The sequence below is a fragment of the Charadrius vociferus genome, unplaced genomic scaffold (genome assembly GCF_000708025.1).
Source record: "Charadrius vociferus isolate BGI_N301 unplaced genomic scaffold, ASM70802v2 scaffold161, whole genome shotgun sequence".
NCBI lineage: Eukaryota > Metazoa > Chordata > Aves > Charadriiformes > Charadriidae > Charadrius > Charadrius vociferus.
In genome coordinates, this window is record NW_009646928.1 from 5,428,968 (window position 1) to 5,454,266 (window position 25,299).

Consider the following 25,299-nt stretch of genomic DNA (forward strand, 5'->3'; position numbering starts at 1 on the left):
TGTTCAATAGCAGATTCAGATCAAAGAAGAGTACCTGTGTCTTCATATGGTTCATAATTAAGATGTGGAACTCATTGCCGCAGGACATTGTAGATGCTAAAAATATATGTGGTGTCAAAAAAGGGCAAATTCAAGGAGCAATCCATTAAGGGATGCGATGTACCAAGAACACATCTGCTTTGGGAAGTCTGGCATGTGCAAACTGATCAAAGCTGGGACAGGAAAGTTATTTCCTAACTTATGTCTTCTTCGTGTTCTTATAGTCTTCCCTAGGCACCTTTCATGGCCACTCTCGGACATGGGATACCAGGCTATACTGGCCTTTGATATAAGCTAGTTTTACTATTGTGTTAGTACTGCTTAAGGATTAAAGGTTCATGTAGCTCTCCTTGAGGCACTCTTATGCTTGTCAGCTTATACCACTATCTACAGATGACTTAGATTTATCAGTCATTTAATTTTTTTTTACCAGGAGTATTAGTGACAAGCATCTGAGTTTGTACTACCTGCTATATATGTTAAATAGGCTCCTGCATGCATGTAGTAGTGGTTTTATTTTCACAGTAAGTACACAATGTTTTGCTTTTGTAGAACACAGGCGGGCATTTGCTTCATTAAATGCATGTTCCTCTTTTGAATTACACAACTTCAATTAAAATACTGACCTTCATTTAAAATACTGGCCTTCTAATGGATGATTCTAAAATGTTCTCTGACAGCAGAGTGGTGATCTAAGGACAGGACCACTGCATGCTTTGGAAGAAATTCTTATTGAAGATAAGAACTTTAATTTTTGAAGCCACGGGCTACAGATTGGGGTTTGAACTTTGGTTTGTACCGGACCTTCCCACAGAAACTTTCTGGGACTAGCCAATTTTACAGTGTCGTTAAGTATTCATAATGAACTAAACCATTGGATGACATAAACATACTTAAAATGCTGGATAAGACCTTGAATCTTCAGATTCAAAAGCATCTTCAGATGTTGGCATACTTTTCTAATAACTCTTGAAATTGATTTCCTTCTTGTGATTCAGGGGCCTGTTTTTTATTGACTAGTGATTTTAGCCAAGATATTTTCAAAAATATTTCGTTCACATTTCTGCCTTTGCAACATGACTAAAAAGCTGTTTGTTTAACAGCCCGCCTTTGAATTTATGCAGATTTCTGTCTTTCCACTTTTTTTTTCAGAGAAGAATTAATTACAGAAGATTATGGGTCAGGCTTCTAAAGGAATTAGATGCCTAACACCCCTTTGATTTCTCACTGAAAAAAATAGGATTTAGTTATCAGAATACTTCTACAAATCTGAGTTGGGTTTTTTTTTTTTTAATCTTGAGTGGACTATATTAAATATCTGTAAAATCCTTGTTCTCACCTATTTTTCTCATGTATAATGTTACCGTTGTCTTCCTTAAAAAGGCAGAAACAGATGACCAAACAGCCCTCGTTAGTAAGCCCAGGAATAACGGAGGAAACAGTGATCTGGCATCAGCTGGATTTAACATTATCAACTCTATCATAGGATCAGGCATTATAGGTAAGCATAGTTTTCTTCAGTATCCTGTTTTTAACCTTGTTTATACATGCGTGACTCTCCAGTTTGGAGAATACCACTGTCTCTTTACTTTCTTCTGATGTTCCTAAAGATTTTTCTTTACTATGCGAAAATGCAGAGGTGTTAGGTGAGATGATGTCTCAGTGATAAATACACTTCAGCATCTTATGCCATAATGATCAAAGAGAGCTGGTTGGGCAGGTGCTGAATGAGCTTTACACCTACGCAACACTTTGTTCACTGAAAATGATCTTTCTTAGCTTATTAAGCATGCTGGTCCAATTTGGGAGATTGAGATTATTTTTTTTAATCTGAATATTTCTTTGTTTTGGTTGTCAACACATAAGTATTTGGAAAGGTTCTTCTGTAATCTCTCGTTTTCTTATTTACAGGATTGCCATATTCAATGAAGGAAGCTGGTTTTCCACTAGGGGTACTACTTTTACTTGGGGTTGCCTATATCACAGGTACTCAAAACCCAGTTTCTATTGTAAAGTGAAAATTAGACTTGCAACGTGTAGCTGATCTTGAGCTTAATGATAGCTTAAATGGGTATATCTATGACAATAAAAATGACAAATTTTTTCCTTAGCTCAGTAATCCCTTGAGCAGATTAGTAGAAGTAGAGAATTATACTGAACAACATATAAAGCTGCTTTTTGTGTGTATTTTATTTTCGTAAGCCTAGTTTCTTAGGTTAGGTCAAGGTGACATTTGGAAGAATAGCTCTTACTTGTGCCTCATAATCACCTGGTTTAGTCCACTGTTTCTACCCTAATTAAGAGACTGATCCTCAAGTGGGTTGCGTATCACTTTTTTTAAATATACCACAGAACAAAAGCCTTTGGTTGTACTATGATTTCGAATATTTTATTTAATTATCATTCATTAAAAAAATAATGGGTTTACCTTCAAAAAGACACAAGTTTTAAAATTGCATAGTAAATAAACATAAGTAAATCCATTGGCATCAAAGGAGAATTTTTGTAACGACTGGATTCGAGTCTTAAAATGACAAACTTAAGTCAACGTGAATGGCTCAAATTCTGTTAACCCATATGCTGAGCATCAGTTGATGCTTTTCGTTACTTAAAATATCATTTAAGGATCTACATAAATGATGAAGGTTTGACTGGAGAGCAATATAACATAAGGAATATGTTCTTTACGAATGGAAATTTTTCTCTATAGCTGACAGCAAAATACACTAATGAAATAATATCATAAACATAGCTCAGAAATTTCAGTTACTTTTCTGTAGGAAAACTGATTTGTCCTTTGCATTTCTAAGTATTTTGAAGACTTTATAGCCATAGGCCCAGAACTTGTGGATTAAACTCAGTATTTTATTATGTTAAAGATGTGATTAAATATATCTTGCCCAAGCAAATTATAACAATGTTTACAACTTTTTGACTTGTAGCATTTAAAGTACAGGCTGAGTATGTAATATTAGCATTTATTTTCCATAGTTTTTACTAAAAAATTGGGAAATAGTTGTTATTTAGCATTTTTCACTGTATTTCATTTTGGGAGAAGTTTTTGAATGATATTGGGTGTAGTCCTAGATTGACAGAGGAATACAATTTTAGGTCATTTAGCTATAAATCTTTTTCAAGTTTTGTGGGTCTAAGATCCCTTGCTGTAAAGACTTAATGTTTGTACAAGATCAGCTCAGTATGCAACCTAATTAATAAGGAACAATTCTGTATTTCTGTTTTTGTCTGCTCCCAATTATTGTGTAAGAATTGCATATGCTCATGGAAATCTCTGGATTGGCTTTCACATTAACACACAGTGGAAATCTCCTTTCTAAAGACCATGAAAATGTCATAATTTTAGTCATCCCCAGAAGATAATAAACAGCGATACTGTTCACAGAAAGAAACTGTTCCTATCACAGCATAGATTACAAGCTAAGTGAAAGCCAGATGAGGAATAGAGGAGGTCTAGCTACTATCTGTCAAGACATCTGCACTAAGGTAATAAATTCTGTGCTGTAACTAATCTGGACTGGAAAATCCCATGAATCAAATGAATATTAAAGCGTAGCTTGACACAACAGTGACATTTTGGACTGTTCTTCATAAAAAGTTGAAGTTCAAGCTGGGAATAGTTCCGCCTGTGACATCAGCTCTGTCTAAAGCCACATTGCTTCATGGTTTTCCAGATAAATCATTTTGTGTGTGTTTTATTTTAAAATTATCCATAAAAATGTTTAAAATATTTTTATTGTAAACAATGGAGAAGATATGAAATACTAACCAGGCTTTATCTTTCACAAACTTAGCTAAATAGCACAGTAAAGTGATTGAGAGTTCTAGCACCATGACACAAGCAGTCCTCACATTTTACCCTCTTTTGGGATATAATCAGATGCTCCATCCATTCAGGAGCCCTGTCTATTATTAACTGAATTTTACTTTTTTTGATGCTCATGACAGTTCTCATTCCCTTTGACCATATTGGAAACCAATGCAAATGAGTCTGTTTCTGCTGTCCCTAATTGGGAAAGCTGGAATTCCCCTCCGGTATGAGCCTGTAACTCCTAGTTTTGGTGAATTGAGATCCTTTGTGAGATTTCTCATCCTTGCTGTTCCCAGTGCCACTGTTTTCCTTCTTACAGATTTCTTTTTTTTTTTTTAGAGTGAAAAAGGTGAGCAGTAACCAACCACAAGTTGGTTCATACTGTCTTTAACAGTGATTTGATATTTTAACAGATTATTCCATTATATTACTGATCAAAGGAGGAAACCTCTCCAGTACCAACACCTATCAAGAGCTGGTCAGAAAAACATATGGTCTTGTAGGTTATCTAATTCTTTCAACTCTTCAATTTTTATATCCATTTATTGGTAAGATCATATAAAATACAAATTTTTGTGTTTTATAAATAACTAGCGTTTTCACATTGCCTTATTCTTTCACTGGTTAAATGTTAAGAACTCTGCAAATAATATACTGTATATGCCTTTTTCCTATAAAAACAAAGAAGAGAAAATTAAAAATTACTTGGTGTGTTCTAAAGAATGACTGAGGAAGAATTCAATAACCGGAGGACCAGAATAATAGAAATGAACTGAAATGTAACAGCAGAGTAATTCATGATCGCACACTTTAATGATGAAAGTTGCTATGAGAAATAGCAAAGAAGGCATTCTGTTCTAGAATGAGTAACAGATCACAAATTTGATGTGTCAGAAACAAAAGGAATATGTGACTTTAGGAGTATATTGAATTAATGTTTTTCCAAATATGTAATATTACTGTAATTGGAGAAGCCACTGATTGGATCTTGCTTGAATATTATGTGCTGTCATTGCTCTTCAAAAGCATTAATTCAGCCTCATATGCAATGATCTGAATTTATTACAGGTAGCTGAGATTTTTAAGGGACTCAAGTTACTATTACTGTGGGGAACAATGTTACTAACATGTTGACTTAAAAGGGTGTAATTACTACTTCATAGAGAATATGGAAAAGAATTGTAGAGATCTCAGTCCTTTACCATGGAACTAGTTATGCACATGTATGTGCTTGAATTTATTTCTGTAAGTAGTATTAATGACTTAAAATTTCACAGCAGTGAATATTTATGCCTTAGTTAAAATCAATATCTATATGTATGCTGTCTAAATGGTGAAGACCACATGAGTATATAAATACATTGTGTGTGCGCCATGTATGTGCTCTTCTAGTGTAGAATAAGGTAAGAATGAAATATGAATGTTAAGGCCACAGTTCTTATTAACGAGAGGAAGGAATGGAAGTGTATATCTGATATCTTCAGCTGTTTTCTCCTCCTTTCTTCTGGTTTAAAGATTTTGCTAACTTTTTACATAAGCTAGCAAGTCCTGTGCATTTCATTGTAGGACTGATTATTAGACTAACACAGGAACTTTACTACATAGAAACAAGAATTTGAAAGTAAACTGACAAAGAATTACTGTTAGAAACAAACAATTTTAAAAAGCCTTTTTTCCCTTTTCTGAAGTAATTTTGTTTGTGCTGATAAGCACAATGGCCATGCTTATCAGACTGGATTCTTGCTTAGATTGCACCTGTTTAAAAAAAAAAAAAAAAAGATAAAAAACAAAGGCGAGCATTAAAGAATTTTTTTTTTGCTTGTTTTAAACCTGAAACTTAGAAGTTGATGGTGCTAGCCAGAATTCATATAAGAGGGATAGTGGTACATAATCCTGAAGTCTACAAAATATGTGTATTAAATGTTTATAAAATATTTCATATTTGACGTGTACTAATAAAATTTTTATTTTCTTTAAGCTATGATTAGTTACAACATAATAACAGGAGACACTTTAACTAAAGTTTTTCAGAGAATTCCTGGAGGTAAGATGCATTTAAAAGATTCAGAACGGGGAAAATGTATTGGATAGGAATATAGCAAAAGTATTTAGAGATTAGCAGCCTGTGTCAGTCGGAAGTCCTACCTATTACTTTGCTTCTGAATTACTCGTAAATATAGTACAAGTTAAGAACTTGAAGCATATTTGTATGAGTGGTGTTTTGTGGTGTTGGTTTTTTTCTTTAATAAGTCTTTCTGAAATAAAAACAGTGAATTGTAGTCCTTGCTTATCATTGGACTCAGTGTCAGTGAAGAGACCACATGCATCAATAAAATGCTAAGCAAATAGAAAGACTCTTTCACGGTAGTATATTTATAATGTCATCATATTTTGTCATCTTTTTTAGATACTTGCTATAATAATCATTTGAATACTGAAACTGCACTTTATCTAGTGAATAATTCTGGACAACTTGCAAATAATATAATGGATTTAATGCTTACTTAAACATATCTGTAATAGTTGGTCATGAACTACATATGTAACTTTCAGTTCTCTTAGATATTCACTGCAAAATCAGATGTGGCATTTGGAGATTTTTAACTGATGCACTTGTTACCCTTCCTCTGCTGTAAGTTTTTACAGCAGAATCAGTAATTTGTGTGCATGTTTGCCATTTGCTTTAGCACAAAGCCAGCTAATTTAAAACATTCTTCACTCGCAAATTAAACTAAAAAGAACATGTCTGCAATGAAGTAGAAATTAGTATTTGTATGAACTGTTTGATTTCCGTAGGAGGACTGTAATTTTCAGCAGGTGAAGTCTGCAAGATGCGGATGCAGTTTTAACTGCCACGCTCTGTTCTGTGAATACCTGATCAGGTTGATAGTGACAGTGAATATCTAATAATTGATATACAATATGACTTCTAATAGGAGGAACCCCCAGCATGGCACATCTTTCACCTGGCTGGTAGAATGTCTGCCTGAGAAGAGGTGGGAAAGTATTATAATCTCCCATAGAATAGAGGGAACTGAACACAGACTTTCCCTGTCAATTGCCCGTCACTTTCCAGCCATAATTATTCAGCAAGCTTCATTCAAGCCCATGATTCATGGTAGCCTGACTGAAACAGAGATACGTTTTATTTTACCTTGTCATTGGCTTGCAAAAAAACACCAGTTACACAAATAGATCCCACTGATTGCAGGGAATATTATAACATTGTTGTTGGCTTCACATGGTAATCTGTATTTTGCAAGTGGAAGACAGTTGACAGCAAGAAAGGAGGTGCTCAAAAAACCCCTCAAAATTAACTTACTTAAGGATTGCTCTTTAAGAGTTTGCCTACTTTCAACAGCACAGTAATTGTTGTCAATGCACAGTGTCAAAAAATCCTCAAGAGTAAATGGCAAAAAGAAGTAGTAGAATGTTTTACTTGCAGTCTGCCAACATTGACCCAGGCATGATGAAAGAAATTAATAATTTATATGTAGAAATGGCAGACTTCCAAAGTTTGGTATAATATATTCCATATATTATACATTTGGTTTAAATTTGCAGAATTCTTGTGATTACGCACGTGCTGTGTATGATTTCCTCAAGGTTAATTAATGCCTAGCCTTTATTTCAGTGTTACTTAGCTTGAATAAAGGGGATAAAAGCCTGGTCAAAATCAAAGTTTGTTACTCCTGGCCTTTCAAAGGTAACTAACCTGTTCCTCATGTCAGTCTTTTAGAGAAATAAATTATTTTCTTTTTTGCTTTAGTTGCACCAGATAACGTGCTTACTGACCGTCACTTCATAATTCTTCTTACCACCATCATCTTTAGCTTGCCTCTGTCTTTGTATCGAGACATAGCAAAACTGGGAAAGGTAAATCAGAATAGCAGCTGATTTTTGGTTCACTTTTCTATATGCTGTTAGAAAATAAGTGCCAGTCATAACTTAATATATTTGAACTCAATTACATCGGGCTAGAGCATATTAAATATCTTAGAAGTTCAGACTGTCTGCTGTCCCAAGAAATATCAGAAAACTTGGAATAGTTTAAGCAAAACTTTAGTCTCGTATGAATCACTGGATTTTTTCCATCTACTGCTAGTAGAACTCAGATCTTGTAAAGTACTGGGTGATGTAGGCCTGATCTTGTAAATGCTGAGCACCAGTGATTTAGAAATGTTTAAATGGGAATATCACTTAAAATTAGACAAATAGTTGCAATTGGCTAGTTACTCAAAAAGAATAACAAATTAAAAGATGATGATATAGGACAAGATTTCTAATTATAGATATTTTGTATGTGATATTTAGCACTTGGGTTTTAATTATTCTTTAAAAAAAAACCCAAACCCAACACATTATGCAGCTAAGAGGACAGCGTTTCAGCAGCTTACTGACCGAAGTCATGTTTTTCCCTTTACAGGTATCTCTTATTTCTCTGATTTTAACCATTGTCATCCTGGTTATTGTGATGGTGAGAACAGTAACATTCAGTCCACAAGTGTAAGTATTCTTACACTTGCCACAAAGTGAATTTTTGGTCGTACGTAATCTATTATTTCATTATTACGTGGTTTTGGAACATGACTGTTTTGGGAGAGACGGATAATTGAAAAAATAAATCTGTATTGATAGCAATACAAAATGAACTGCTGAGGCACACTGTATCCTTTTTTTTGTTGTTCTGTTGCACATAAGCAAAGTAAGAAAAAGTCTCCAAAACCTACAGATTAATTGGAAATTGTTGCTAATTTGGCTAAGAGCAGGTGGCTCCTGAATGGGCATATGAGGTTGTCTGTCATTTGAGAAGTCTTTAATTTTTTTCTATTATTGTCAGGTGGCCTATATTTATGACCTTAAAATAGGTAGTATCTTAGGAATATTTATTTTCCTGTTAAAATAATGATTTTGTAATAAAAATAGAATACAAATAATGAAAAGAAAAAAGAGAACGCAATAATAAAAACTTCATTCTGTCTTTGAGAAAACAACAATAGAAGCACGCAAAACTGTTTTCCAGCACTCATACTCTGAAAGTAGTATTTAACATTGGACATCGGAGTGTTCTAGACAATTTAGTATACGTGAATGTATGTTGTGGCAATATTTTTATAATTATACTCCAAGAAAGTGTTCTAAATCTATTATCTTTCCTTTAAGACCTAGAAGGTCTGCTTTATCCCTTTTTCTTTATCCTTTAAATGTGAAGATATATTAATAAAGATGACAAACTCAATTTTTGAATGTGCTTTTTTATTTATTGGAATAGTTTTATATAGTATTTCTAATGTTTCTGTAGTAATTGGATTCTTGCATCATGATTGTTTCAGCGGTGTTACACATAATTGTTCATTTGTCTTATTGCTGTGATACGTGGGTTAATTACAGCGCATTCATGTTTAGTGCTAGGAAGATGGCTAGAATAGCAGCTTCTAAAGTTGTACCAGATGATGTTGTCTATCATCCATTAAAATGATGCATTCAGAACAGTGTGGGCCTTCCCCCCCTCCCCCCTCCTTTCTGAACAAGCATGTTTTTCATACTGTGTGTTAAAGGACTGTTTGAAAGGGTAATCTCAAAATCCCTTGTCAAAAAAGGAAGAAGCTATACATAATGGTTACTCATGACCTTGTTACTATGGTAACACTTCTTCTCAACAGTTGTGAGGCACTGAAAAATATGGAATGCGTGGTTTTAGTTTTTGTTACAATAAGTAATGTTGGGTATCGAGTAATTCTTGGAGTTTTGCTTTTTAATTCTTTAAAGACTTCCATTTTTGCCTTTACACTTTTTGTTTTCAAAAATGCATCTAGCAAGTTGATAAACTGTTAATCAGATTTTTTTGCTTCACAAACATTCTATCAATGTCTGTTTTTACGATTTGTATTTTACAGTTAGAAATAGAGATATACTTTAACTGTTAAAACTCTCTTCTAATATTTTGTTAATGATATTATGGTATGCCATCTTTTTTTCTTCAGTGAGAATAAAGAACACAATATATTTTAATATGGTCCAATCATAGTATTCTATCAGGTGAAACAAGTAAATAAAGTGTTTACTGTGAATCCTTATTAAAGTAAAATAGAAGTTGGAGTTTTCAAAGAGGTTTAAAAAAATCATGATTATGAAACACAGTTCTCGGATCTGTCATATAGGAAAAGAATTTACACAATCCTAGATAAAGGCTTGATGGGGCCCAAGACAGAATATTTAATCCCTACTGTTGTCACACAGCAGAAATGATTGTATGCCTGTCATTGATGACAGGTGATTGTCTAGTTTGTTCTTGGCAATTCCATGCTTTCCCATTCCAGTTCTTAACAAGACTTTTCTTAGAAATTCTTCTTAAATGTGTATCGTATGTCTCTCTTACTGCATTTCATGTTGGTTGCTTCTTGGCCTAACCACAGTGGATATGGACAGCAAGCTGTTCATTCCTTTTCAAATGCTTGAAAAACACCTGTAAAGAACTGTAACTTGTTCCCCCTTTGGTTATCTTTTCTATAGACTAAACAAACAGAGTTCCTTTAGTGTTTCTCTTCTTGTCGCATCCTGGGCTGCCTTATGTTCTCTGAGAACATAAGTGGTGCCACAGCTGCCTGTGGTATTCCCATTGAGGAGCAGAGAAGAGACTGATGTATCTCACATGTGAAGTGTCTTTGAGATCTCTTTCAACTGTATCTCTTGGGGATTGCCATGCTCCTGTTTATGTAACCTAGTTTCATGTTTACCTCTTTGGAAAATAGCATGACATTGTGGACATGCCTTGAGTTTTCAGTCTAATAGAAGCACCAAGCCCTTCTCTGCAGAACTGTGAGCTGGTAGTTTTTTCTTTCTTTGCTCCATTCTCTTGAAGTTTGAGGGTTTTTTGGTTGTTCCCCCCGCCCTGTTCTTGTGAAGCCTTTTTGCCCTTGCAAACTGTAGAATTTGTCAGTACACAATTCAATACTTCTTTATCAGATGATTTCTCCATTTACCAACATACTTATGATTTTTCTTTTTTCACCCTGTTCTCTAGCATGCTTGTGTTTACTGCACGTTTCATGCTTTCTGTTAAGAATGTTCTCACTTTTTGTGCCATCATGCAAGTTACTGCTAGATGCATTCAAAAGTGCTGAACTCGTGTCAGGTTCCACTGGAATCCCATTAAGATGTCTTCCCACTTCAATAATTACTCTCCAAGTAGTAATCAGTTTTCACTTACCTTTAGATTTTTTAAAGTGAAGATTGCTTCCCTTTGACAGGTACAACAAGATTATCTGGGGGTGATAAAACTGTCTAGTTGCTTAACTGCAGTCCATGTTCCAGTTGAAAATTATATCTATTATTTGGACAACAGAGAATATTATCTTTCCTAGAAGCTGCCTGCAATGTGTTAGACCATCAGCAAAACAATGTTATTGCTGTTTTTAATGATTTGATGTACTTGAAACTGTAGGCTGAAAACAGCAATTACAAGTCTTTTGGAGTGTTGCGTTTCTATTTACTTTTTTTCAAGTTGCTTTGGGAGTGTAGCAGGTTGTTCAGGGACATTATGGGAGTGTTATTTTCTTGTTCATTCTCAGGAAAAAAATTAATGTCTTTATCAAGAGGGATTATTCGGTTTAATTTATTTACTTTTATGACAAATAGGAAAGTGAGGTTTTTTTTCTATCAGTTTTGCTTTTGATTAATATAATCCATATGGTTACTGTTGCCTGAAGAACATAATGAATCTGCAGATGAAATCCAGTGTTCTGGACCCAGTGTTTTCTCTCAATAGTTTAAGATGTTGGATAAAAATACATTTTGATGATCTGTTCTTTGCTTTATTTCCACCTGCTTATAGCTGGGTATTTTTCTACTGTGGTCAAAAACAATGGGTTAGAATTATCTCAAACTGTAAATTTGCAGTATGTTAATACTGCATAAAATAACTTCATGCTTCAAAGCTGAAACTAACATTCATTGCTGTAAAAAGCAATATTATACGTTGCTTATAAAGATAGATCATTTTAATTTGGTGTTCTTTTGGAAAGAATGTCATGATATCAGTGTCTGCATAATACATAAATCTCTAGGAAAATCTTAAAGAGCATCTGCTACGCATAAATAGGATGTGAGAATTACTCAACTGGCAGCTGATCACAAGGATGAAACACCAAGTGTTCAGGAAAATAACTTGAAAGTAGAAAGTTGATTCTTTCCTTCATATAAATAATCCAATAGTAAGCAAAGATAAACTTCAATGTGTGATGAAATTAACAAAGGAAAACAAGCTACCCTATATTTACAGAGCTGCTAAGTAGTTCATTAAGGAAGAAAGGGGAGTTAAAGCAGCTGTAACTAAGTGGGGTTGACATATGGCTTTGCCTTGTCTGTGTTCTTTAACAACCAAGATGACTTTGATTAATATAAAATTCAAGGCTCATGTGAGCATTTCTCATTTTCTTTCCATTATATTGATTGAAGTTATATTCAGCATCTGTAAACTTTTTCAGTACTTTAAACTTTTAAAGTTTAAACAAAAACTAAAAAGGTGTTTTCCCATAGAATAGAATTGAATTGCAGTTTTACAATTAATTTCCTAAATGTCTAAATTGTTGAATTGAACCTGAATTAATCTGCCATGCGTTCCTGGATTATTTTGATAACTGTTGGTTTACACCTGAACTTGGCGGTTTGTCACTGATCTTCAATCCAAAACAATGGAAGTCTTTTCATTCCAACATGTAGCTCCCCTGTCAAACATATCTTTGCTTCCTCTCTAGAAATTAGCCTTTTTTTTTTTTTTAAGCCAGTAGTTCATACCTGCAAGCGGGGTTGAGATCAGGGGCATATGTTTCTCTTGCCGTCCTTAAAGATATTGTGCTTCTGATGCACTCTGCTGCTGTATTATATTTGGCAGCATTTCTACATAAATGACAGAAAAGATTTTTGCATGGCATGGATCTTAAGATGGGGAATATTATACTGTAAAAGTTTTACAGGAAGTAGAAGATATGCTGTTTTACACTGTCAAAGGAATTTGCCCAACTCTTACTCATGATGTGGATATCAAATGCCTTTTACCCTGTTAGGAGGTCTTACCCTTTGCCTGGTTCATTTGTTTTTTTTTCATTTTCCTCTTTTCTTATGTACAGGGAAACACGTTTATGTTCATAAACATGAATATTTTCAAACCTTTTTTAAACTAGCTAGCATGTTTGTTATGCTATACTTTGCCTTAAGTATACTGAAGACTGAGTAGAGTCTTATTTTCTTAACCTCTAGGCTTTTTTCATCGCTAGACTTCGCTACCTTCCTATGGACAGTTCTTATCATCATTCTGTCTTGCTGGTGTCTTACTTTCAGCTGAGACTTTTACCAGTCTGGGATCTCCCTTGGAATGTCTTTTTGTTCAATCTTTTATTATTTTTGTTCCGAGAATCACGGTTATACTACCTGTCCGTTTTTGCTTTGTGTTACAACTTATACTATGTGTGATAGACAGTAGAGCTCTCAGCAAGTGCATTTAGTATCACAAATGTATTTCTTCTGTTAACTTTCATTGTGTTTCATGTAACTGCTTCTCCTTGTCCAGCATGAAAAAAACTGTTTATGTAGGCATAGTCTGTGTTTTTATACACTGAGTGAGGAGCAGTAAGCTAGCTGGTTTTGTCATTCATGGATATTTGCAGATACTGCTATTCTTGTATGAGCAGCAGTTAATGTCTTCCCCTAACAATTCCTAACAAGAATTAGGTCAAACTGGTCAGTCGTTCAAAAAAAAGTCGTCCATCCTGAACAGTAGCAACAGGGTTGAAAAAGCAGAACAGGTATAGAAGTATAGTGTTACTTGGTATTCCTGTGATAGACTTTTTCAGCGTATGTACATATCTGCCTACACAGATGCATGTATTTATATGAATGTATATGTTTACCTTGACACTTGATACTTGATATTTCCATTAGCTGCCCTTTGCCTTGTGAGTCATTTTAACTGATTATTCACTGTATGGCACTTCCATAACTAACAGCTACTGTTTCCTGACAGCATTTTCTCTTTCCCAGTCTGAAGTCTCATTTTATATAGACACTTTCATGTCACCTGCACCCTTTTCCAGGAGCTTTGCATAAGTCTGTATGTCCTGCAGACTAGACTTGGGGGTGATTTGTTGATATGGTCAGAACTCTAGAGCTGTTGACTCTTAGTTCTAAATGCTCAGAAATGAAATTTCTTACGGTGTTGCTTTCACTTCTCAGTTTACATATTGCATCTGTGCAAGATCCCCCTGTTCCCAAGGTATGGAAAGGTTTTTCAAAACACATGCATCAGTATAAGACTTACTGTAAGAAACAGCTATATACTGTTGCATATGTCATCTGTAACAATGTGCATTGTATGACATTGCAATCTGCTGGTAGTGTTCAAATCATGGATCTGAAATTCTTCCTCCATACTGCAAGTAGAGTGGAAGGAATTTATCTTCTAACGCTGCTAAATAGGCAGGACTTTGTTCTTTCGGATTTTTTTCCCCCAAATAATACTCCTAATCGTATTTGCCATTCATCTGTAAAGCAAAGCTATATTTTGGTCTGTTGCATGTTGCTAGTGCATGGGGGAAACACTGTGCTGGGGGAAGACTAGCACCCGTGACTTACTTTTTTTAAATTAATTGTTTGGCCCTTTATTCAAAATGGAATTAAATTCAACTGAAATTCACGTGCTTTCTACATTCCATTTTTTTCTAATCCCTATTTATAGAAATTTATAATATAGTTACACTGTTGCACAGGATGTACCATTTTTACAGAAATTAAATGTGTTTCAGGCAAAAGCATTCTTTATTTCTGTGCATTTTAAAAGTATTTTGCATTATAGGGTATTAGGTAACCTAAGTGTTAGTTATTAATAGAGAAGGGGGTAAGGAGACTTTCACAAATTCTGTTATCAAAGGATAATAAAACAAATTTTCATTCTGTATGTTTGATATCAAAGCTGACCTCTAGTGGTTATGGAATGGAACAGTTGTGATGTTAGCTTTCTATATTCTATTTTTATTTTGGAATATTACTAATATTTTTTTTCCAATCAGATGTGAATGTTTTCCGGAAAAATAATACCCTCAAAGTTATGAATATGAATTGTCTACAGACAATTCATATTCTAGTGATTTGAAATCAGTGGCATCAAGTTAAGGGAGGGTACTCTATATAAGGAACTACAGCAACTATACAGGAACTCCTGTGCCACAAGACAAATGCCAGATGTCTCTATTTCATCCATAGTATTTATTACATCTACATTCTGAGTCTGACAATGTTTTAGGAGGTCTATATTCAGCTGCTTAAGACTAGAAGCAGTATGTTACAATAGTCAAGACAACATACTGCATCTGAGGAAAAAACCTTAACTTGATTTTGGTGCTCAGGTTCTGTTCACTTCAAAGCAAAGCTTAGCAACCACAGCCTAAGAGCTGAAAAGGTGCTGTAAGTCTGAGCTGAATGTGCATTAGGTACAGTAAATCTTTTTTTAATATGGAAAAGGAAGGATTGACTGTTTGAGCTCTCAAGAAGTAGTAAGATACGAGTTCTGAAAGGGGAACCAGCAACATCTTTTTTTTTTTTCTTTTTAGGGGGCAGGGGTATGGTTTAAACATTTGAAAGCAATGAAACCTGGCATGGCATATGCCACTACATCTATCAAAACCAGCTAGTTATCACCAGACAGAGAGAGAGACAAAGTTCCCAGGGACAAAGCTGCTTGTTACCTTCACAGAACCGGCGTGAGTGTCATGCTGCTTTCTAGGGCAGTAGGAAAATCACAGCTAAGGCCTCAAGTGGCAGCAGCTTTCCCTCTAAATAAAAACAGAGCAAAGTTAGCAGCAGCCAACTTTTTAAGAGCAAGCTTACTGTTGCTTTGTCTGTGCTTCAGTATTACAAATATAATGTTCAACTGGCTTGTGAATTTCATTTGGTATTTTTAGCAAGTTGTAGCTGTGGAAAAGGATGTTCTGCGTCCTTCCCCTTTTCTTCATTTTGGCTCTTTATTCAGAGGGGAAGTTCACGCATCAGATGGATTTTAACAAAGATTGCTGATGGTTTTCTGTGGTCCTTCTTTAAGGATTTAATTTTACAATTACCATGGGTCCAAAACTGTGGGCATATCTTAGAGGAGCAAATGTGGGGGATATTACTTATAAAAGTCTTCATATACTGTCTTTTACTTTATTTTATCGCTCCTTTGGGAACTAGATTAATCCCTTTACTATGAGGAATAGTTGGAACAGGTGTAAAGAAAGACAAACTGCCTCATTTGATTTGTAGCCTAGGACGAAAGTATCTCTAGACTGCATTGATTACGTGTGCAAATTCAAAGGAAGAAATTGCCTCTAGTCAGAAGAGATTTTGGGTTGAGATAACCTTAGTCAGAATCAGTAACAGCTTTTACCTTCCCTGTTGCTGTTTCCTGGTATATGATCACTTGAAGACTTTATTTACAAAACTGGTCACTGAAACAGGCTGACATTTTTGGCTGTAAGAACTGGTTACAGAAATACTTTAATCAAAACAAGGGCAGTGAGAAGAGTGTCTCCCTAGTTTCAACTTACTGTTGATGAACACTCTGGCCTACTTCAGAGAGTTTTGGAGATCTGACTAGCAGTTCTGTATTACAGCATAGTATTTTAAATTATTTTTCATAACTGATCACTGAAAGGAGGATAATCTATTAAAACAGATGTCTGTTTTAGACCCAAATCAGAAAATGCATGGATATTTGCAAAATCAAATGCAGTACAAGCCGTTGGGGTGATGTCATTTGGTAAGTATTTTTTTCTGCATTTTCAATATTCAGATAAACTGTAAGAAATTATTTAATACTTTGGACCTAGAAATTGCATTTTTTTAATTGTAATTTTTTTTTATATTCATGTTAAACTGGTTTAGAGAAAAATTAAGTTGACTTTGAATCATCCATAGTTGAATTTAATTGTTATAGTTTAAGATGTTACCCCCATCCATTGCTGTACAGGCTATTACCATTGTAGCAGAGACAGCGGTGTGTCACGTGAGTCCAGCTCAACTGTCCAGGTGATCTTAAAAAAACCTGCACCAATAGGGTTAGTCTAATTCATAAACTGAGTAGGCTGTGATTGTTCTGCCTTCTCTTGGATAACCTCTAACAGAAAAATCTTAGGCTGCAATGCATACATTCACTGGGAAGTGCCTGTTGGTTCCCATTTCTCACAGTGAACCATTCAAGTAAGTCTCAACTCGCCTCCATTATCCTCATTTTAAAATATGTTCCTGCCTGGAGCATCTGTTATATTACCTCTTGTTAATGCTGTGATAATCTGAGGCCTCCCAGTGCTTGCTGCTGCCTAAAATGGATGTCATAGGAAGTCTGAAAGTAGCAAATGGCTCTGTGGACTTAAAAAAAAGTATCTCAAAACTGCTGTTGGGTTCTTAAGCAAAAGAAGAGCAGGAAGACAAAATAGAGGTGGAGTGGAGGGTGGGAAGCAGTGTGACATTTTAGAGTAACGTAATCAGAATCATCTCAGGGTGAACGTAAACCTTCATTAAATCAAAGAATTAAGTAAAAGTTAAAGCCATTTATCTTTGCCACTCATTTCAAGATTAATGTTTGTATTTAATAATGAGTTCAGATATTCAATAATGATTCAAACTGTTCTGTGTCTCTCTTACCTTGGTTTATACACTCTGCGAATTTATTTTATATGCATATAAGCATGAATTTATACATTTGCTTTAACTGTCGTCTGTTTCAGCATTCATCTGCAACCATAACAGCTTTTTAATATATGGATCTCTGGAAGAACCCACATTAAAGAACTGGTCTCGAGTCACACATGTGTCTGTCTCGCTCGCTCTTGTTATCAGTGTAGTGTTTGCTGCATGTGGATATATGACTTTTACAGGATACACAGAAGGTAAACACAATTTTGGTGCTTGCTGTAATCCTTACCTTCCCACCTTTCTGTCTGACTTTTGCTGTTAATATCTTAGGGATTGTAAAAATGCTAAAATCATACTATGTTTGGACAGAAATAGTTAGGACGTTCCATGTAGTTACCCAACAACCAAAACAGGGTACAGAGATGTCAGCTACATGCCAATAGGTGTCAGATTCCCAAGCGTAAGCCTCACTGGTGAAAGTTTTCTTTGAATACTCCCGTAATCAAAATACTTCTGAGGACTAAACATTTATAATTTAGCCACATGATCCACTAGCAGAGACCAGCAAGAAGAAAAATTGCCTTGATTTTTCTACAGGGGGCCTGACACATATTTCTGTACATTCTCCTGTACCTTTTCCTATCTGTGCTAATATAGCTCTGACTTAGAGATCCTAGCCTCAGAGAACCCTAGCTCTGACTTAGAGATATTTCCTATCTTTACAACAACCGTTCTGCTGTAACTAATCCTACTGTTACCGCTGTGTATATATGAATATACATATATGTATAAATGTATATAATCAATGTTACATCATATTATTTAACATCATTTTGTTGAAGTGGAAAAGGTGCTTTCAGAAGAACAAGCATAAATTTGTTCAGTCCATTAGCTTCTTCAGTAAAAATAACACATTCCGTAAGCAAGTGGTTTTTCTGTTATTTAATAGTGCTGTTCCAAATTGTAGGAGGAAGCTTCCAAGCTTTTTCCTTTCCGGATGAGCAGCAGCATGCAGTTGAGGAACTGAGGAATTGTCGGATGGGGGTTACTGGTTGATCTGTCCTTTTTTTCCTGCCTCCAGTGCTGTTTATGCAGAATACCTTACTGTCCTAGGTGCAGTTGTAGCTAGACTAAGTGCAAATTGGCTGAGATATTTCAAGTATAGAAAGCTCTGACTGCAGCTATCTCTCAGCATATGAGTTTACTGTAAGCAGGTTCCATCTTACCTTCTGTCTACCCTGTCAAAATCCTTTCGCCGTTGTCTCTAAAGTACAGCTTATTGCTTCTTCAGTGCCTTTGTGATCCTAAAAAGTAGTAAATCATAGGACAGTATAGTAATCAGGTAGAAAACACCTGATAGATCATCTGATGATAGCTGTCATGCCGTGTCTCTTGTGCCTCAGAGATTCTCTGTGGTAAACACTAAGCAAGATGATGATTTGAATTCTCTAGCAATGCTTTTGTTGTTAGATGTAAGATTTGCTAGGTAATAATCCATACATTTATAATGGGGGTCAGAATATTTGAAATTCTTCACTGCAGCTTAACAGCTATAACTAGATAGTATCAGAGAAATGCAGTTCTCCAGAGGTAGCTCCCAAGTCTTCCTTGTGTAGTTGTTGTTCCAGGAATTACATTTTTAAAGGAAACATATCTTTTACATACAAGCTTACTTTCTGAATCTGTCATATATTTATTCAAACACCAGCATCTTGCACAAAATCTGTGCTAAGGGGAAGACAACAGATGACAAATTCTAATGTGTACATGTTAAAATAATTTTGAAAGGTAAATGCTACTTGAAATAAAAACACTGCAACTAGTAGGATAAGGTGAAAGTTCCTCCTGGATGTAATCTGTGATTGTAACTACAGGTTCTTGATATGTGTCAGGAGAGGGGATCAGAAAGTCTCAATTTCTACAGTAACTCCAGTAACTTACACTTCAATTTGCAAACAGGCAAATGTCATGAAGTTCAAACTAACTGATGTTTTGCTGTGCCTCAGGAGATATATTTGAAAACTATTGTAGAGATGACAACCTTGCTACATTTGGAAGGTTTTGCTATGGAGTTACTGTAATTCTGACCTTCCCCCTTGAATGTTTTGTGACCAGAGAGGTAAGAATTTATTACATTCTCCCTTTAACAATGTTGATATATATTAATAATATTCACACGTTAATACATATTGTTGCTGAAGTCAGTGGTTGATCTGTAATAAATATCAGCATATCCTATCCTGCTGCATGCAATGAGTATGAGGTACTAGTTGTACTGTTAAGATTCTGGCAATATAATGCTGTATTACACTTATTATAATATTCCAATATTATATTAATAATTACTTAATAATATTAGGACTGCTTCAAATTCCAAGTTTTGCATAAATGTCACTGTTTTTATTAGGCTGAGAATAGCCAAAAATAGCATATTTATCATGCTTACTATGTGAAAGTATCTCCATCTAGGAAATCCATCTGTTCAGTAAATAATTGTAAGTGGTTTTTAATCTGTAGCGGGCAAATGAGAAGAAAGTAAATACACCCTAAATCCTGCAGGTATAACTAAGTCAGTCTTGCAACTGTTCTGCAATTTTAGTAATGCTTGAAACAAGTTATTTTTTGAAGCGGACGAAGTTGTTTTCTTGAAGCAAGATAGGTAAAGTTCTGTCAGTGTATTCTCACCCATTCTTTTGGTTTTGTAAGGTTAGAAGATTTGGAATAAGCTGTTTGCTAACATAAAGAGCAAAATCAAGGTTAAAAATTGTGGTTCTGTTTCAGGTGATTGCCAATGTGTTTTTCCATGGGAACCTCTCAACAGTTTTCCATATTTTTGTGACAGTAGTTATCATTGCTGTGGCGACCGGCGTATCATTGGTGTATGATTGCCTTGGAATAGTTTTAGAACTGAATGTAAGTGAACCTGTATGTTCTTTTATTTAATAAATCAGTTGTTTATAAAACAGAACTGTGAAAAATCCACAGCTCTACTGAAAATCTGATGTAATTTGACATAGTAGTCAGTAAAAAACGTTAGTAGAAAAAAAAAAAGGAATTATTCATTGCTTCAAAATTGGATAATTACAGAAGAAAGTAAGTTCAGGAAGTAAAGTTCATATGGTTGGGGAGGGCTTTTAGAACAGTTCTGGAGATATGGAAAGTGGCTGTGACTTACCAAATGTATTTAAACTGCAGTGGAAATCACTAAAATACTCATCCTAACTATTGCAGGACTGAATCTGGCATTTCTTTCTGTAATCCCTGCTTTTGATGAAGCTGGCAAATTACTTAACAGTGGGACAGATCTTAATGACTGCCTTGTGCCAAAGGGGCAAAAAACAAATCAGGGGGCTAAGAAAGAACCGAAAGAAGCAGTAGTAGTGAGACCACAGGGATAATAACTGGAATTTTTCCCTGTTTTGGGCTTAACAAGGAGCAAAACTGAGTAATTTCGTAACCTGAGTGTGCAATTTTTACGAGAAAACATCTTTGTTTGCCAGTAAATATTTCTGTATCTGGTATAGCAGAGATGGAGCTTACCAGGCAGGCCACACAAGGCGCCTATGACTTGAACCAGTTCTAACACAGTTATGTAACTTTTTTGCCTGGCTGGAACTGCTTATAGTCTATTGGAATCCTAGACTACTAGTTACCAGATTAAGTCAGTCTGTTTTGGCACACAATGTACATTTAGTGAAAGGAAATGTTTAAAAAAAATAATCCAATCTACATTTATGATAACCATTGTTTGTCTTAACAGTTTACTTTCAATTTCAGGTCAGCTATTTTTTCATACATACAATATAACATACTTTCAATTTCAGGTCAGCTATTTTTTATAAATAAAGCAGATGTGGAAATATACCCCAGGATATAAAAGTTAGGAGGTGGAGAAAACCTTTTAAGGGCAGCGTTTGCTTCTTTATAGACATATTTTAGAATTACCTCCTTATGTCCCTGGCCATGCATTCATTGACAATTTCAAGCCGTATATTGCATGCTTACCTAAAACTGATGGAACAAAATGGAGGGAGTTGGGTTTTATGCTACATGGTACGTGTACTTGTAGGTACGTTATGATACATGTACACTGTTTTGATCCACAGTGCAGTTGCAGCGCATCTGCTGACCAAGCAGTAATGAGTGATCTTGTAGCAGTGATTTAGCAGGTCGTGCTTGTGCTAACGTAGAACAGGTCTGAACGTTCAGATAAGCTATCCAATTACCCTCCATTTGAAATAATTACCTACATAGTTTCTTCTCAGTTAATGCTTTCCAAATTATAACAAGCTCAAAATAAATAATACTGCTATTGGTTTGGTCAGGATGCATGTTTCCATTAAAATTTCTCATTCACAGCATGAATACATACACACATGCCTATTCCATCCAAATACCTGAATACAGGTATAATGAACCTAATTAACTATGTGTGCCCATGTATGTCTGTATATGTGGCTTACATTTATTATATGGTATAATATGTTAAGAATAAATTCACACCAGGGAGCTGCCAGTGAGTCTTTCTAGCATAAATAAATATGTGTGATTACTATCTGGAATGAAATTGTTTTAAAATAATCACTCAAAAGCAAACATTCCATCAGTGCAGTATCTACACAGAGAGCCCTAAGCAATTAGTCAATAGTCAAGCTGATAGCTTGATTCAGTTACAAATAGAGGTTGATAAGCAGGCATTTGAGTGGGTAGCTCATATCTTGTGGGGGTTTTTTTTCAGAGAGAATTTGACAATACAGCTGTACATATTTATTAGATGTACTTGCGCTTAGAAAGACTGTTCAGTCTTGATATCCACCAGTAGAGGAAAAGTGAATAAGCAGAATTTATACATGTGAAAATAAGATGATCTGTCTTCTCAGCAGGCTTTCTGTTCAACAGAAGAGCTGTCTTTTGGCTCTTCACCACAGATGGCATTTGCTGCTGTTTCTCTGACTCTGCTTACTTTTCCCCTGCTTTCTGGTTTTAAAACAAAACACAAGCCATTGTGTTTGCCCTGTGATAATTCGCCAGGGAAACTGTTCAGTCATACAGGAGTCAAGGGTCCATGGATTTTGCTGTGCTGTTCTTTCACTGGGATGCTGATTTGTGTTGCTTCACATACTCAAGAATCTCATTTTTTGTGAAGAAGATATGTTGTGCATGTACCTATTTTTGATGTCTGTACTGATCACTGTTAGCAGGTTCTACCATAAAGATATACAAAAGTTTGTACAAACAATGATGCAAAGATACTCGGTAGGCTGGATTACTACCTCACAGTAATTAAGTTGGAACATAGTGCTTAAGTATGTGACAAAGTAAATGTTCCAAATTTCTGCATAAAAATGCTCTCTTTTGGCATGTAACTCATACATTAATCTGCAGTGGCTTTACTATAAAAAGCATTTAAGCAGGTGCTTTCTATCTGCCCCCATCTAAGAGAGCATTTAAAGGGAACTGAATTTTTAATAAGAGGGAGCATTCTACTCTGTCAAAGGGAGCTTTGCTTTCATAGAGAAGTCAATGTAAATCAGGTCATAAATGTAGAAATTGATCAGAATTCTGTGAACTCCTACGTGATGTTTCCAATTTTAAGGCAGTATTATATCTAGACTCCTACATGGATTTAATAGTACTTGCAACATAAAATATTATTCTGTGTCAGCAAATCAAAAGCATTTAAATAAATCTGAATTATTTCCAATAGTTTTACAGATATTTTTGCAGGTTATTTGTGATTTTGAAAAGAAAGTTTTCCATGTAGCAACACTGGAAAAGGCCTCTATTCTCTGGCTTTTATGTTGCATCAATTTAATCACAACCATTTGAAAATCTAGGTTTTTGTCCTTCATATCTAAATATACATGCTTCTGAGGGTTTTTTCTATTGTTGTTTCCCACACACAGGGAGTTCTGAGTGCTACCCCACTTGTTTTTATCATCCCAACAGCGTGTTATCTAAGGCTGTCCAAAGAGCGATGGAACCATTCAGATAACCTCATATCCTGCCTGATTCTTGCTGTTGGTGTGCTAGTGATGACAGTTGGGTTTGTTTTGACCATCTTGCATCCCCAGGAATGTAGCCATGGAAAAGAAATGTTCTACTGCTTCCCTAGTAATGTTTCTTTTCGCAACAGTACGCTTCCACCATAGGTAGGTAGCACGCCAATCTCCAGACTAGATCAGGTACATCTCACAACAAGCCATACATGTCAGTCTAAAGGAGAGTGGAACAAAGAGCCTTTATGTTTTGATATGCACTAAGAATTTTAAACTGTATACCTGTATTTACATACTTGGTTTTAAGCTGCCATCCTTTTCCAGATAAGACTTGAGTTTTAGCTGTTGAAACAGACTTTCTCAGAGGTGCTTTTCAGTAGACATTACTTGAATAACCTACAAACCTATCAAAAAAGGCTGCATTTTTTTTAACTTAGTCTGCAGTGCTGTTTAAAAGCTATGATGAAATGTTTAGGAATGTGAACGTCTCCCAAGTTTCATTGCTGTCATTTAGTTTTTATTAATTTTATAACCTTTTAATGTATATTTATTAGCACACTGTAGTATGGAGTTTTTTAAAGTCCTGAAAAAAAAAAAGTATTTCTGAGTCTCTCTGTGTATTAAAATTCTGCTGTTAAGTTGAAAGACCCCTATAAATTCTGTCTTTGATTTTGCAATAACTCTCCTTTAGCGCTGAAAGCATCCCTTGTACTGGCTCTTGAGTCAAGGGCAATTTTGTATCCTGACTGAACTGTAACTGATATAATTTAACTGTAAGTGTTACAATTTGTGGTCTTGTAATTAAAAGATTTTCATGAATAAATCCACACAGGTGAACTTAGATTGAAGTAAACGGTCTTTGTAAAAAAAGGCAAGATTAACAGAGAAGAAAATGACGTGTAACAAACACAGCTTGATTCTTACATTTATAACCCTATTTATTATTTCTGAAACTGGATTGAAACATTACTATATACCAGGCATGTGCAGCTTGAGCAAATTTGGTGAGAAAACATTCTAAACTTGGTTATTATTCTAGTCCTCTAATTCTTTTCAGTATATGGCTCTTGATTTTGTCTTGGTTTGTTAAATTTTGATGATTTGTTATCCTAGGTAAGCAAAGATCACTAGATGGTGATAATACTCATAAGAATAACACAGTTTTAAAATCAGTAGTTTCATAATAAGTGTTTAAAGTATTGTTGCTTTTTTTGGGGTGGTGGAGGGTTTTTTTGTTTTTGTTTGTTTCTTTTTAAGTTGTAAAGCTAAAAGTTGGGAGCGCTATTCTGCTTTGATTTCCCTATGTAGAGTCAGCTTTGAGGGAGATAATTCATCTGCTGTCCAGGTACCTGGTACTGTTGACAGAGTATGTTTTTCACCAGTTTAGATCCAGCAACAGCTGATTTTGACTTAGCTGTGGGTGAGTAGTCACTGGATGGACTCCCCTTCTTCTATGCCAAATGGAGTTAAATAATATTTCCTTGTGACAGCTAATAAGATCTTTCTGATGAATCAGAAATCTCTCATGAGCTTTTCTGTTCTTTTTTTCTGATTTTTTTTTTTATTTCTTTTGTTGAAGTGTGTTACCCTGTTTCAAGTATTAATTATAAGCTATCTTTGCTTTAGAGGGTTAATGGAATAATTTATAGGATGCATTCTAGTATTGCCTGTTCAACTTAAAGATTCTACTGAGGCTGTGTCAATATTAAATCACGTTTATATGTCCTTTATGAAGGACAAGTCTTTCTATGCCTTTCTACTTTGTAAATG

The 25,299-nt window shown here is 35.1% G+C and overlaps 1 protein-coding gene across 1 annotated transcript; it reads left to right on the forward strand.

Moving 5' to 3' along the window:
• Positions 1–1,431: 1,431 nt before the first annotated feature.
• On the forward strand, positions 1,432–23,682 carry SLC38A11 (solute carrier family 38, member 11). Its single transcript, XM_009894608.1, has 11 exons — positions 1,432–1,540; positions 1,951–2,025; positions 4,279–4,413; positions 5,844–5,909; positions 7,635–7,741; positions 8,292–8,371; positions 16,585–16,655; positions 17,623–17,784; positions 19,537–19,649; positions 20,312–20,443; positions 23,437–23,682. Exons 2-11 carry the CDS (start codon positions 1,965–1,967, stop codon positions 23,680–23,682), a joined length of 1,173 nt encoding a protein of 390 aa, XP_009892910.1. The 5' UTR covers positions 1,432–1,540; positions 1,951–1,964.
• Positions 23,683–25,299: the final 1,617 nt, after the last annotated feature.